The following is a 14,385-nucleotide window of genomic DNA, read 5'->3' on the forward strand; positions in this document are numbered from 1 at the left end:
TAACATGCTGATTATATCATTGCAATAACATGCTTTTACCACAGGAGGTGTGATATATTGTTATGTAGACTTTTATAAGTAACTGTTTGTTTGAGTTTGTAATTGTTTTGCTCTAAATAAAGTTCTTTAAAACGTAAAAAAAAAAAAAAGTTAGAATGAGTAATAGCGGCAGAAGAGCTTGCAGTAAATATTTCTGTCTTAGCAGATGACATGGAAATTAATCGGGTATCAGCAGTAGATGCGTTTGATAGGTTGTTCGTGTTGTCACAGAGGGTAGAGGAACTTACAATCTTAACTGGACTTGATACGAGAAGGGTGCAAACTAATGTAGCTCAGGCGTTACATCAAGTCACGCAGTTGGTTACCCTCTGTGACAACACAAACAACCTATCAAACGCATCTACTGCTGATACCCGATTAATTTCCATGTCATCTGCTAAGGCAGAAATATTTGCTGCAAGCTCTTCTGCCGCCATTACTCATTCTAACTAAACGAACAAATCAATGGTAGCGAGGCCCTAAACAAGGAAGTGACGTCGTTAATGAAGGTCCACCTTGATGAGCGATCTGACAGTTGGGAATTGCAAATTGAGTTTTCTCCCCAACATGCAATGCAATTCCCGGGGACGCCATTGCCATTTGAATAAAGAGGCAAAAAGCCCATGGCAAAACGAAATGCAATTCAGTGAATTGTCATTCTATTTTTTATTCAAAACATTATGAAATGAATTAAGGATTGCATAAGCACTTTGCACATTGAATTGCCGATTGCAAAATGTATTTTCAAATTACATGCACAGATTAAATATTGAAATGACAAATGCATGCTCTGGTTGAATATTGAATTGACAATTGCAAAATGAATTGCCATTTGAATTTTTGTGCTTATAATCTTCCATAGGAAATTGTGGTTTCCGTTTTTGAATTGCACTAAGCGACGTACGTCGTGACCCCCCTTCGTCATTTTAGCGCTTGCAAAGCCGGCGCTGTTTAAATGGGCCAAGTTGGAGAGGCGGCGAAGAGTGGAAATTTTGTTTGGTCTGGGTCTCCTTGCTAAGCCGCGATTTTAAATATGTAGGGTTAAATCGTCTTAAACGTCCCACCAGCTACAGACAATTAGTTCACTCGAGCAGTTATAGAATTAAGGAGGTCAAAGGTTATTTGTGTAGTTAGCGCTTCGTAAATGATATGGAAAACTTTAAGCAAATGCGTTCTGTTTAAATCTAATACCATACAAAGCAAGCAACATTTAAGTATAGCAACTGGGCTATATACCCAGGAAGAAAGAGTAACATTTTGACATTTTATGTACATCAAGACAATCGGGAAGTATTTATTTAAAAGCAGATTTCTGGGTTAACAATACGCATGTAAAAGCACATGACGGGAACTTAAAGAAATCTTCTTAAAACATAGTGCGCGTGGGATAGATGTGGGATCAGTGCTAATTTTAATCAACATAATGACCACGGCTGAGCTCCCTCCGAAATGTCAAGCATTAGTGGTGCGAGTCCGATTAGATGTAGTGGGCAGGAGCCCCTAAGCAGAGTGGAGCTGTGAGCCCCGTGGAGAGCGACGCGATTCAGAGCCGGAAAGTCGGCAATGGCAATTTGTCGGGCAACTTAAAAGGAGTACTTCCAGAAAGCGACCTGCAATCCCCGTGGAAAACGAGGTGGACTGTCTTCCTGCCGAGGGCTGACCAACTCCGCAAAGAGGACGCAAAAGCTGATTTCACTTGTTACCACCGCCACGCTCTCACTAATATGCCAGCAATAAAAAAGGAGACACTCGATGGGGATGATATGGCACTGGCTGCCTTTAACCAGTCGGAATACCTGGCCCCTTTAAATGCCACCGCTATCCCCGTGGTGACCCCTCATCCACCGCCTTATGATCACATTTTCGCCCATCATCGGGTTTACTTGGGACTGCAGGACGCGGCACTTCACAACCAGCACCTTCACCACCCCGATGACTTAATGCTGGAGAGGTTCTCCTCTATACCCGACTTCCAGCCTTTCTTTGACAACGGAGAGCCCTGCATCGAGGTGGAATGCGGGGAGAACAAAGCCTTGCTGTACATCAATAAGTTGTGCCAGGGCAGCAAAGGACCCTCGATCAAATACCGCGGAGAGTGGCTCACCCCTAACGAATTCCAGTTTGTCAGTGGAAGGGAGACGGCAAAAGACTGGAAACGTAGTATCAGGCACAAGGGTAAGCTTTTATTCTCGTAACGCAAATAACCGACGTGTTTGATTTATGCCCTTGCTGTTATTGATTGGCTGTAGATACCCAGATTTGCTTCAGAGCTAATGGAAGGGCTTATAGAACAGAAAAAAATATTATTAGAAGAGAAACAGGACCATGGAGCACATGTTTCTTGGGCGCACTTTGGAATCTCGGAACTGAAATTTAAATGAAATTAAAATATCTATAGAATGAGATTTGGGTCCAGCATAAAGTAATGAAATTGTTAGCATGCAGCAAATATATTTAGCAGGTTCAAACGTTAATGTAAATGACAGTAATATAAAGTGAGTTAAAGGAAAAGGGCGAGCGCAGATTTGAGATGAGCTGTAAATGTGGAGCGGCTGAAACTGGCAGAATATATAGGGGTACATTCTTTTGTATTAACGATATGTACGTTAGTAAACGTAAGAATAAAAGCTATTTTTCCTTGTGCCCAGTTATCGCTGACAACAGAGCTGTTGTGGTTATAATAGGGATGTTTGTATAGCATGTAATATACCTGTATACATATTATATATAAACATATATTGTTGCAATCGATGCACGCTTTGAAAATTATTAGGGATACAGTTTATCTGAGGGAGCGCACGTGCTACATTGTAACCCTTCCCTCTACTGTAAGTCGCTTTGGATAAAAGCGCCAGGTGCATGAATAAAATGTAAAACTGTATTACTGGACCTCCTTGCCGCTGGATGCGGTGACCTCACGTCCATTGATGGGCTAATGCTTTTGGTACCCAAAATAACAAGCGAGCCTAAAATAGTTGCATGTCTTGCAGCATTGTGTTTCGTATTAGGGTAACTAAAGAAGGTCAAACTCTTAATGTGCAATAAGAGTACTGTGTGAAGACTGTGACCGAATGGTGAAAACCTATTCACCAATAGCTAAGAGTGTCCATTAAGTACATTACTAAATATCCACTGTGACCCTGTGCTTGATAAGAGGTATGTAAAGTGGAGTCATGGATTAGGGATGTTTTTTTTCACCCAGATTGTTTAATCTCAGGTACATGTATTGTCAGCGGTAGATAACTGTTTTGGTAAAGTCTAATATGAAATTTTGAGAGACAATGCTCACAGCAAATCTAGGTTGATTACTACCAGTTTCATACCACTGTAAGTCCCATCGCCCAACCACAAACAGAAGGGTAAGGATTGCATTAGTTATTTTTCTGCCCACAGAGCCTTTGGTATTTAACATTGTCTATATGTTGCTGCTGGTCACCAAAAGATTTAATTTTATATTTACCAAAATATTGCACATTCAAATTAGTCCTTGTCAGTGAACTGGCTGTGAACATCATTTTTAGGATGCTCTCTCTCTCCTACAGGGAAAAGTTTGAAGACTCTTATGTCCAAAGGAATTTTACAGGTACATCCACCAATCTGTGATTGCCCTGGGTGTCGAATTTCGTCTCCAGTGGTAAGAGGACAGTTAAATGAGTGTTTCAATCCTTCTTTAATTGCTTTTGATTCAGGACAGGTTCAAGACAAATATGCTAAAAACCAACTTTTAGTCTATTATTTGCACATTCTTGAAAAACAGGTTTGCAAATCAGGTTTATATGGCTGAGTATGTTCACAGATACGCAGAGACTCACTCTGATTGTTAGTGCTCACATACATGCAGTTAAAACCAAAGAAAGAAAGAGAAAATTTATCTAGGAAAGTGAAAACAATTAGGGAGATGGTAGTTAGTTGGTCTGTGGATATGTGTCTTTTTGGATTGTCTTAATATATTTTTGTGCTGTGAACATGTGGATTGTATCAGCATCATCATGTTTTATGTAGTACATTAGGTGTGTATGCCTTTATTGTGCCTGTGTATTTTAGATGTAAATTGCCAATAAAATTGTATATATTCCTCTTAAAGTTAATGTCATTTGGTCTTTGACAACTATAAAATATTATATATAAAGTCTGTTCCAAAATTTACAAATGAGTGTGTTGTCACTCTTTATATTTTTGTCCAGAATGAACAAATAAAACACGAAAGAAGAGTGCAGTCTAAACACTTTGAGATGTTTTGTGTTCAGGTTTTAATTCTAACGTCCCCGTATTTTCTGTGCCATGGCTATTCGTTCCGGCTCTTGGGCTATGACTCGTTTGCCATGTGCTGGTCCCGGCTGACGGGGAATCTTCTCTTTGTTTGCTAAGCCCCCCCCCCACCCCCCAAGCCTGATGCTGGTCAGTGGCAGACGCCGTGACGATTTTTCCCCTGTGCCAAGTGCCTGCACTTCGGTCTCCCAGTCACCTGAAATACCGGCTTGTAAAAAATAATTCCCAATGGCTTCATCTAAGGGAGTAATTGCAAAAATAAAATTGGAGCAAAATGTACCTGTTGTCGCCTTCGCTGGTTTAATCCAGAGGGAAGGGTGTAAGAGGCTTAGGAGACTCTCGCCTTGGCTCCTGCCGATTACTCAGTGTATGGCACACAGTGTAAAGGGGGTTTAGAATAAGCTAGAAGTCTGTGACTGATACAGGTAAGCTAATCGCTTAACACTGTAATGGCATGGACTGTAGGCAAATGTAGAAAGGTCTAAACCCATGCAATCCACATATATGCACACCAGTCAATGTTAGTTTGCTGCTGTCAGTCAATATGAATCATAAGATACAGATTATGAGAGAGAAAACATTGAGAAAGTAACAGAGAGTGACTACTGTGCTCATGTCAAGGCTGCTTTGATTGTGGTCCTGTTCATGAAAAACAAAAGCTTGGATGTAGACACAAATCATATTGACTCCCGTGATTCAGGGTGCTTTAAGGTCTCACCTTTTTTTTCTTAGTGACCTTGATTTTAATGAACTTTATTATGCCGTGATTTTTCTCCAGAGCATGCATACAGTTGTCAATTGAATTCCATTGTGTAGCTTACATTGACATGCTGGTGGGATTTGCATCCCATCTTGTTGTCTTGGTACGTTGGGTCTGAGGATAGTATCCTATAGTATTATCTCCTTTATCTATGACAGTGTAATTGTGCTACTTTTTATATATATATAAGCAAGTGGGATTCATCTGTGAAATACCCATAATGTACTCAACTTCAATAAATTTAAGTATTTATTTGTACTAACTGACATTTAGTTGCTAGAATTTTAACTTTTCTTTAGCAGTGTTGTCTCTTCAATGACATTGTTCCCTTGCAGCACCATAAATAAATGTATATATCTTTTGGAAAGCATGCCCACATTCAGTGAGAGACCTAAAAGTACCTAAGTCTGTATCCGGCACCACCACCCCATTCCCTCCAGTCGTTACTTTACTCTCAAAATCTGTCCTTCCTCTTAGCCAGATCAGTGTCCTCAGAATGGATGTCTGCCTACCTGCTCCTTCTTTTCCCCCATTGTCTCAGTCCATTTCTCTGGCTTCCAGCTCTTTCTATTTAAACCAGGGCTCCTTAACCTTTCTTGTCCCATGGTTCCCTTTGTCGGCTGAAACCTATAGAATACCATGTAATGCATTATATTCATCTGTATCAACTGTAATGTGATATGGAAATATCTGTTGGTGACACTCATGTGGTTTGCTGCATACATTCACATTTGAAGGAAATGCTCCACTTCAGGTAGGAGGTAGTGTAAATCCGGAGTGTTTAGAGACCACCTGAAATGTCCACCCCAGGTTAAGAATCTCTGATCTGTAGTTTGTTCGAATTGCTTTTTTGCAACAATAGTTTTTGCACACATTGAAAAGAAAGAAAAAAGTTACAAAGGACCCACCAAGAATGAGAGAAAACATTCAAAAGCAAAGTATAATCACCTCAAATATGGGCTATTTGCAGTGGTGGTTGGTGGTCTTTCAAACAGGGGAAGCTGACCAGTCCACAACGTAGTTTGAAATAAACAAACAAACTTTACTAACCTACTAACGAAGTAACCTTACTAAAGAAACAAGAAGCTAACTCAAGAACACTACATTTATGTTGTTACTTAGAGTAGAATATGTGCAAATGAAAATCTAAAAAATGGGAAGGCTTCACTTCCCAAAAATTTGCATGGGAACTTGAAATTGAACTGAACTGAATTTGAAATGCTCTGATGCTGAAGTATAATTTCAAAATGTTATCAATCAAAAAGAGGTTTAGCCCCTTTGACATTTCCTCCAATCATCATGCAACAGCCCAGCATTCTGGCCCGCCCACTGCCCCATGTGCTCCCAGAGACACTGAGCTTAATTACACTTTGGAGCATTTGTCCAATAAATATCTAGCTTTGCTGTACTGAAAACAGAAGTACCATTGAAGTCAAATGAAGCTGCCCTTCAATGGGTTTTATTGGATTGTGCTGCCTCAGGAGTGTAATGTATGATTAACAAAAAAAATCACGTTAGAAGACCTGCAAGATATTGCTGATTCTGAATGAACTAGCCATGAAGCTGCACACATTCTAGAATGCTCTTTGTAATAGTGACATAAATACAACATACATATTTCACAATTTTTTTGTGACATTTTAGCCATTTGGTCGCCACTGTCTATTTCATGCTGAAACTAATTAAAAGTACAGAGTAAATCATATAATTTATATAAATTAATGTAATAAGAAAAAAATATGGGAAATGTATGCAACCCCTACCCCCCACTGCTGAGCATCCTCTGATCTGGGTCACCTTCCCACAGGACAGGAACAGAGAGACGCATAGAAACACACGGACAGATACACATGCAATGATAACAGTCACAGCTATGTTGCATAACTTTTGGTTTTTATAAGATTTACTGTCTATTCCCATATCTTTAGTAAGTAAGTAAGGAGTTGATTGTTCATGATTCCAATATTCCTTTGGCAAACAGTCATTAGTCACACCTATCTATATTTTACAGGACATGAGGGAAGTATCAGTCGTCAGAATACGCTTTACACCATATTTACACCACTTGACAATAGATTTTTTTGAGTTTCATATTGATTTGGTAGTATTAGCCAAATATTCTTAATTATAAGAACTGCAATAAAAATAATTATAATGTTTTCTGAGTTGTTAGGTGCCTGTTCCTACGAGGGCTTTTTTTTTTTATCAGAGATGAGTAAAAATAGAGTGGATTCAGGTGGTTGGATGGGAAGAATCACCTGACAGTGCTGAGAGACACAGCAAGTGATCAAATTTTGAGCTAAAAACTGCTTGCTGTCTTGAGGTGCTTGTGTAGCCCTCAGAAGTTGTATTGCTGTGTTAGGGTGTAGTGAATTGCTTCAGGTTGCATTGTATTTCTATTATTGAATATAGCGTTGTGTTTGATATGTAGCACTTGTGATTTTGATTTGTGTTGTGTTCTCTTTGTTGGGTTGTGCTGGGCTGGGCTGCTGTGTTGTTGAGTTGGCTTGTGCTGTGATTCTTTGTGTTATGATTTTATTGTCATTTTTGCTGTGGCACGTTGGATTTGTTTATAATTTTGTCTGTTACAGGTTATGTACTGCGTATATCACTGTTTTTCGTGGTTTATGTTTTTTATCTTTGTCTTGAGCTTGCCTATGTTGTAATTGTGAATTACACCCCTGCACTTTTAGAAATAGAAATGAATTCATTGTGTCATCTACATACAGAGCATCATTTTGTGTGGCTGGTATTCATTATTAGTTCTAGACAAGTGCAATAACTGAAGGATAATTGAACTCGACCTATAGAGTTCTCGGACCTACAAGGGGCCTAGTGCCATGGTTTGGTTTAGGTGCATTGTGGTTTGCATCAGGTTGACACCTGCAGTGTACATAGTACATAGTATAGCATTTGGTTAGTATGTAGTGTGCAGTCATATGCAGGGTGTCATCCTGAAGTGTAACATTGACAGCGGACAGTGCGGCCAATGGTAGCTAACTGGTGCACCGTGCCTTTAAGAGTTCTCCCACACACCAGCCTCTATGCTATCCCCGCGGCCTCCTGTGGGGAGTCGGCTTTCTTCTTGCTGCCAGGGCAGCGGAAATGGCGGAGGAAAGCAGGAAATTGCTCTCCCTGCTGGCTCATAAATAGCCCTGGAGCCAGGGCTTTTCCTGCAGCATCCTAGAGGAAGCAAAAACATTCATGAAGAGATTTTGTGTTTGGGGCCAGGGTGCCGCTCAGGGCCGCTATGGAAAGGGGAGAGGCCCTGCTGTCTGCCATTCAGCTCAGTCAGAGTCCAGCCAAGGGAAATGTGGGGGATTAGCTGTGCCTGTGAATGCAGGAATATGCCAGGGCCAGACCTGTCTAATTTAAGTGCTAAACTCTAGCCTACCTGCACATCCTTATACAGAAAATAACGCTTGTTTCAAGCAAACCAGAAGTATGTTTCTTTTTCTTTTTCACAAAGTTGCATATTATGCTAATTTGAAAACCATTATCATCAAACTTTCAAGATTTCTGCATTTCTAACTCACAGTTATAGAAATGCCTGCCAAATTTAAAGGCTAGGAAATATTTAGTTAATAGTTAACCTGTATGTTTTCTAAATTACAGTGATGCAAATGGGGTGTGTCATGTATTTGTGAAGATTCTGAATGAGAACAGCTTTCTGGAATGATACTGTGTGTATCTTTATTAACACACTCTCATAATTTCCAGACATACAGGTTCCTCAACTATTATCCTGTTGCTTGTTACACTTAACAGTTGTATTTGATGAAAGAGCACAAACATTTTATTAAAAACTAACCAGCAGCTTGAATCTGTTGTCCCCCAAAGGGTTATTGTCTCTAGTAGACATTGTAAACATATTTCATGGAGCACCTTATAAGAAACATAAGAGCAGATGCTGCCAGCAGTCCTGGTGGCTTGTTCTCTGGTCGCCGCACAGCCTGACTAGTGGCAGAGTGTCAGAATGGCTCTGAGGCCGACGTGGGCCAGTGAGCGAGACGCCTCTGTGTCTCTCGGCGACTCGCTGTGGGGGGTTTGGCACAGTAACCATCTGTGTGTCTGTGTGTGTGCTCAGCTTCTTTTCTGCCGTCCCCCTGGCACTGAGGCTGGGCTGCCATGGCAACTGCTGGCCGGATCTTTCCCTGGGACAGGCGCAGAGCCGGCGGCGCCATGTGTGTGTGTGTGTGTGTGTGCGTGTGTGTGTACGCCTGTGTCCTCTGTCAGCCTGCTTTCTGCTCAATCTGTGTGTTAAATCAAATCACTCAAGTCAGACAACTACAGATCCAAACTATTACTCTCACTCTGCTACTTCCTCATTAGAGAAACACACACGCACATTTAAATTAACACATAACATAAACAAGCTGATATTAACATGAAGTATCCAGCTGTATCACTGAATAAAACATTCAGCATTGTCTGTACTTTTGTAGAAAAGTCTTTTCTAAAAGCATAATAGCCAAGTAAGAAATTCTTGTTTCCTGGAAATTTGTCAATGCTAGTCATGTTAGCCTAGCATTATAGAGGATTTGTGAGTGCAAATCCAGGTCATCTCTCATCTTAGCACTATTACAGGAATAACGCAGGCCATGGTTTGGCCTGTTGGCATTGCCAGGCCAAGGAGCTTGGGTAGAGCTGGGATGTTGGTATGGACAGGAAACTCAAATTTCAAAACACCAAGGTGGAGGGTCGTGGTGGTGAATTAGCCCAGTATCTAATGGCTCACAATAGGAAGGAACCGCCAGTCGGATAAATAGACAGTGGCGCAGAGGTTGATGGTCTTTAATGGCACCTGTTTTCACTTTAGCTGTAAATATTGTGGTGTTTTCACTGAGTAGCTGTTTTAATCTGAAACTACATATCTGAAATTCTACCAATTTAGGAAGATGAATATATATAGCATAGATGTCTGCACCATCTTCAGTTCTCTGCTGTCTAGGTTACATGCTCTCTGTGTTTGGAGCTGGCTTCCCGGTCCCCTGAATTGCTCGGACTGGTAAGCTACACATGGCTGCCTCAGTTAGCCTGTGCTTCGGTTAAATGCCTTGTAGCTTTTCTTATGAGGGGAACTGAATGAAAGGACAGTGTATATCATGTAAAGTATGCTGTAGTTACTACCAAAAACCGGTGTGAAAATAGTGTCGCCTTGTGAGTGCAAGAGAGCGCATTTGCGCTGATGTTTGCGAGTGCAGTGTGAGAGAGCGCGTTTGCGCTGATGTTTGCGAGTGTCGTATGAGACAGCGTGTTTGCGCTGATGTTTGCGAGTGCCGTGTGAGAGAGCGCGTTTGCACTAATGTTTGCTAATGCCGCCCGCGTGAGAGAGCGCGTTTGCGCTGATGCTTGCTAGTGCCGCCCGCGTGAGCGAGCGCGTTTGCACTGATCTTTACGAGTGTCGTGTGAGACAGCGTGTTTGCGCTGATGTTTGCGAGTGCCGCGTGAGAGAGTGCGTTTGCGATGATGTTTGCGAGTGCTGCGTGAGAGAGTGCGTTTGCGCTGATGTTTGCGAGTGCTGCGTGAGAGAGTGCGTTTATGGTGATATATGTGAGTGCAGAGAAAGAGACCCATTTTTACTAATGTTTGCAAGTGCCACATGAAACGGCACGTTTACGCTGATGTTTGGGAGTGCCGCGTCAGAGAACATGTTTGCCCTGATGTTTGTGAGAGACATGTGAAAGCGCGTTTGCACTTCTCTTTACCTTCTTGCTGTTTGGCTTGATTGTGTCGGTAAAGAGCAGGCTGTATGGCCCTGTATTCTCTGCCCCCCTCCTCCCCCCTCCCTTTCAGCTCTGGGCTCACGCCAATCCGCCGCCCTGTCGCCCCGCCATCCCACCCACGCTCACACACGAAGAGGTCGCGCCACTCGGGCGCGTGACTCATTAGGCATTCCCCCCCAGAGAGAGAGGGAGGGGGGAAGGGCAGGGATCTGCAGCTGCAGGAATGCTGTGGGCTGCCACTGCCCTCTATGTCTGCCTGCATATCTTTTGCGTCACTCGCAGTCTGCATCTCCTCTCTGTCAAGACCTTTTTACCAAAACAGACCTTTTTCTTTCCCTCCAACAAAACAAAAAATGCTAAATCCTTCCATCTCTGGGAAGTCCCACAAGTATAAGGACGCAAACATTTGGGACTCGGTGCTGGGGTTTCTCTCATGAAAAACCTGGATGTTTGGTAGTCTAGTACATAGTCCTCCTCGATTTCGGTGGTGTAGCTGTGTTTGAGGTAACGACCATTGGCTGGTGTAATGGCCGCATTAGTCCAGCTGGAGGTCTCAGTTGGCATGCTGTGAATTAATATGCAATGTGAGTTTTGCTCCGAACATACGTGTGGTAGAAATCGGAATGTGTGGCTAGTGAGAGAGGCTGCTCTTAGAGGAACTGTGTTTTACTTTTTTTAAGGACATTTACAGGGGCCCTGAGCTACCTCTTAACAAGGGAGACCCTTAACAAGTGAGACACTCTTAATGGAGCAGTGCATGGCCAGTGAGAAACCCTTAAGGTCATTTGGAGATGTAGGTCTGTTTTTCAAATGAGGTTGGGTCTTGTCAAGATGGACTTTAACTGCCTCCAACTGCAGGGCTGGCTTGGGGGACAGTTGTGCAAATGGATTTATTTAAAGTAGCCCTCGTCTTTCAGGCTGTCCCAGGGGAAGCCTGCACTATAGCTGAATAGAGGTGGAGCTCGGAAGCTGGTGATGGTGAGACTCCCACTCCTCCCCCCAGACCTATACCTGAAGGCTGCTCATGGAGTACAGCTGGGGTCACTTAAATAGTCTTTGCTGTGGCTGTTACACGGTTTTAATTCTACATTTATAAATTATAGAAGTGTTTTATAATGCTGTTAATTAAAAGATGCACTCGTAAGAAAGTTATATATACATCTAAATTCGTATACTCATGATAAAATTATATTAAGTTGTTTAGTGGTATACAGTAAAACCTCGTATTGCGAGTATAATTCGTTCTGGAAACGTGCTCGTAATCCAAAACACTCGTACATCAAAGCAAATTTTCCCATAAGAAATAATGGAAACTCAGATGATTGGTTCCACAACCCAGAATTATTTATATAAAAATGATTAATACAAAACATAAAGTAAAACTACTGTGGCGTCCGGCGAACCGAATCATCGCGGGAGCAGAGACAGACACGGAAACTCACTTATCAGGGAAAACACGCTCTTTATTGGTAGTCCTGAAAAGGGTTACATTAGACACCCAACGAACCATTTACACATAGGAAACACAAGGTTGTCAGACGTCGAAGTGTAAGATTTACGTAAGATAATTACACATGAGGGTCGGACCTGGTACACACAAGACACGGGCAAACACACGCGCGACAATAAGGAAATATAACCATTAACATTAACAACAACACAACAAAGGCAAATTATTTCCTTCTTAACCTCCACAGTAATCACCTTCTTCTTACCACCTTCTTCTTGATGGGGGCCATTTTTCCAGTACCTTTACTAAATACTCGTATTGCAAGACCTCGCTCGTTTATCAAGTTATAGTTTATTTAAAAATTTTGTTCGCCTTGCAAAACACTCGCCAACCGAGTATTCGTTTGTATTCGTTTCTAGAGCTAATTGCTTACTGAAACATTTAATGGGAAGTAATTATGAAATTGTAAAAGAGCACAACTGCATTCCCCGAGACTTCAATTGGCACGTTTTTCTGCCTGCTGATTCAGGACTACCCTTCCCAGCTGGCTCAGTAATATGTTATCTAAGTAGCTGTGGTATTTATGTGCTCCAACGTGTGTCTATTATTTGGCATTTCACATTCAGGCTGAGGGGATAATGCAGAATTCATCTCACGCTAGCTCAGCTGTTAGTCAACCATATGGAAATATTTACAGTACTAATAGTGCAAAACTCTGAGGCAGTCAAAGAAAATCATACTTAAATAATTTTCATGTTGGTGTTAAACTATGATATTTATTTCTTTTAAAGTTTGTCAGCTTAGCCATTTTAAAACCTTTCCTAAGGACGTCCTAGGATTTTCATTTACGATCCTATATATCAATGTTTTTGTTGAACTCACCTACTTGCACACATTGTTTGGCTAATAAATACTTCATCAAGTTAATTAACAAGTTAATTATGTGAGCTGGTGGTGCAATTTAACAAACACATGGAATGGCTGAGGTGCCCCTGAGTAGAGGTTTGGGAGCCAAAACGTGTTTTTCTTGCCATCTAACAAGATATCAGTAACTTCTTGGAGAACAGAAGAAATTCTTTGTTTGCTGTGGTCTGAGCTGTAGTTGTGTTTGTTGGGTGTGTGTGGATGTTTTTCATCACTGATTGTGAGGGGAGGGTGACTGTGATTTTAAGGAGTCAGGAAGATGATCTGTGATGGTACGCTTGTCCTTTTATTACTTTCAGGGGGTAAAATCATGGATGGAATTACCTGTAGCCTTCAGACTGAGAGATGGAGAATTACCAACATGTCGATATAGAGAATGGGAAGGCAGGACACAAGCAGGAATGCACCTCTTGCCAGAATGTTCCCCTGTGTGATGGGCAGGCAGGTTTCGACTTCCTAGTGGGCACCTTGTCTGTAGGGTATTTTTCAAGGCAGAAACAATAAAAATGAAATCACCAATGTGAGAAGCAGATATTTGAAAAGGCATGTGCAAAAAAATGGCTGCAGACATGTGACTGGTCTCTCCTCAGAGTTTTTTCTGCTTTTATTTTCCTTTTTTTGTGTGCTATATGACAACAGGAGGGGGGCACACCTGTCTACCCCCTGGCCCACTTCACGGCCTCACAGCCCTAGCAGACCATGTAAGTTGGGGGCCTGGACAGGTGTGATTTCTTGCTCCTGAAGTTCAACAAGTGGAGCTGTGCAATGTGATTGTAATGCAAAGGATGTGGGTTCCAATTCCAGGGAACACACTTGGGGGCAGCGTGTGGCTCAGTGGGCTAAGCCTGTGTGCCTGTAATCAGAAGGTCGCAGGTTCAAACCCAGCCTGTGGGTCCTTGAGCAAGGCCCTTAACCCCCAGCTCCCTGGGCGCCGCTACGGGTGGCAGCCCTTCGCAGACAACTTCCTCTATGAAAAAAGAGCAAGTTGTGGGAGGCAATTTCAATAAATCAATAAAAAGTGTCAATTATCAATTAGTCAATTGTCATTTAAATTGTAGCTCTTTCCTCTACTTTAAGTTGCTTTGGATAAAAGCATCAGATAAATGAATACATGTATGATAGAGGAGTGTGTGGGTGTGTTTATATGTGTCGGTGCCTATGTGTGCGTGTGCTTCAGTATTTCTCTGTATGGATTGGTCCTTACAAAATAGCAGAAT

General features: G+C 41.9%; 1 protein-coding gene across 2 annotated transcripts in view; it reads left to right on the forward strand.

Annotated features, from left to right (window-relative positions):
- Window positions 1-1,004: 1,004 nt before the first annotated feature.
- The window catches only part of LOC125722369 (sterile alpha motif domain-containing protein 11-like), a 49,532-nt gene continuing 36,151 nt past the window's right edge, over window positions 1,005-14,385 (forward strand). Inside the window, exons 1-2 of one of the 2 annotated variants that reach the window (XM_048998522.1) lie at window positions 1,005-2,214; window positions 3,582-3,673. In XM_048998522.1, coding sequence (XP_048854479.1) covers window positions 1,764-2,214; window positions 3,582-3,673 — 543 coding nt within the window. In that variant the 5' untranslated portion in view covers window positions 1,005-1,763. The remainder of the gene's footprint in view (window positions 2,215-3,581; window positions 3,674-14,385) is intronic. The other variant, XM_048998523.1, reaches the window with a different exon arrangement.

This window comes from Brienomyrus brachyistius, unplaced genomic scaffold (assembly GCF_023856365.1).
Source record: "Brienomyrus brachyistius isolate T26 unplaced genomic scaffold, BBRACH_0.4 scaffold38, whole genome shotgun sequence".
Classification (NCBI taxonomy): domain Eukaryota; kingdom Metazoa; phylum Chordata; class Actinopteri; order Osteoglossiformes; family Mormyridae; genus Brienomyrus; species Brienomyrus brachyistius.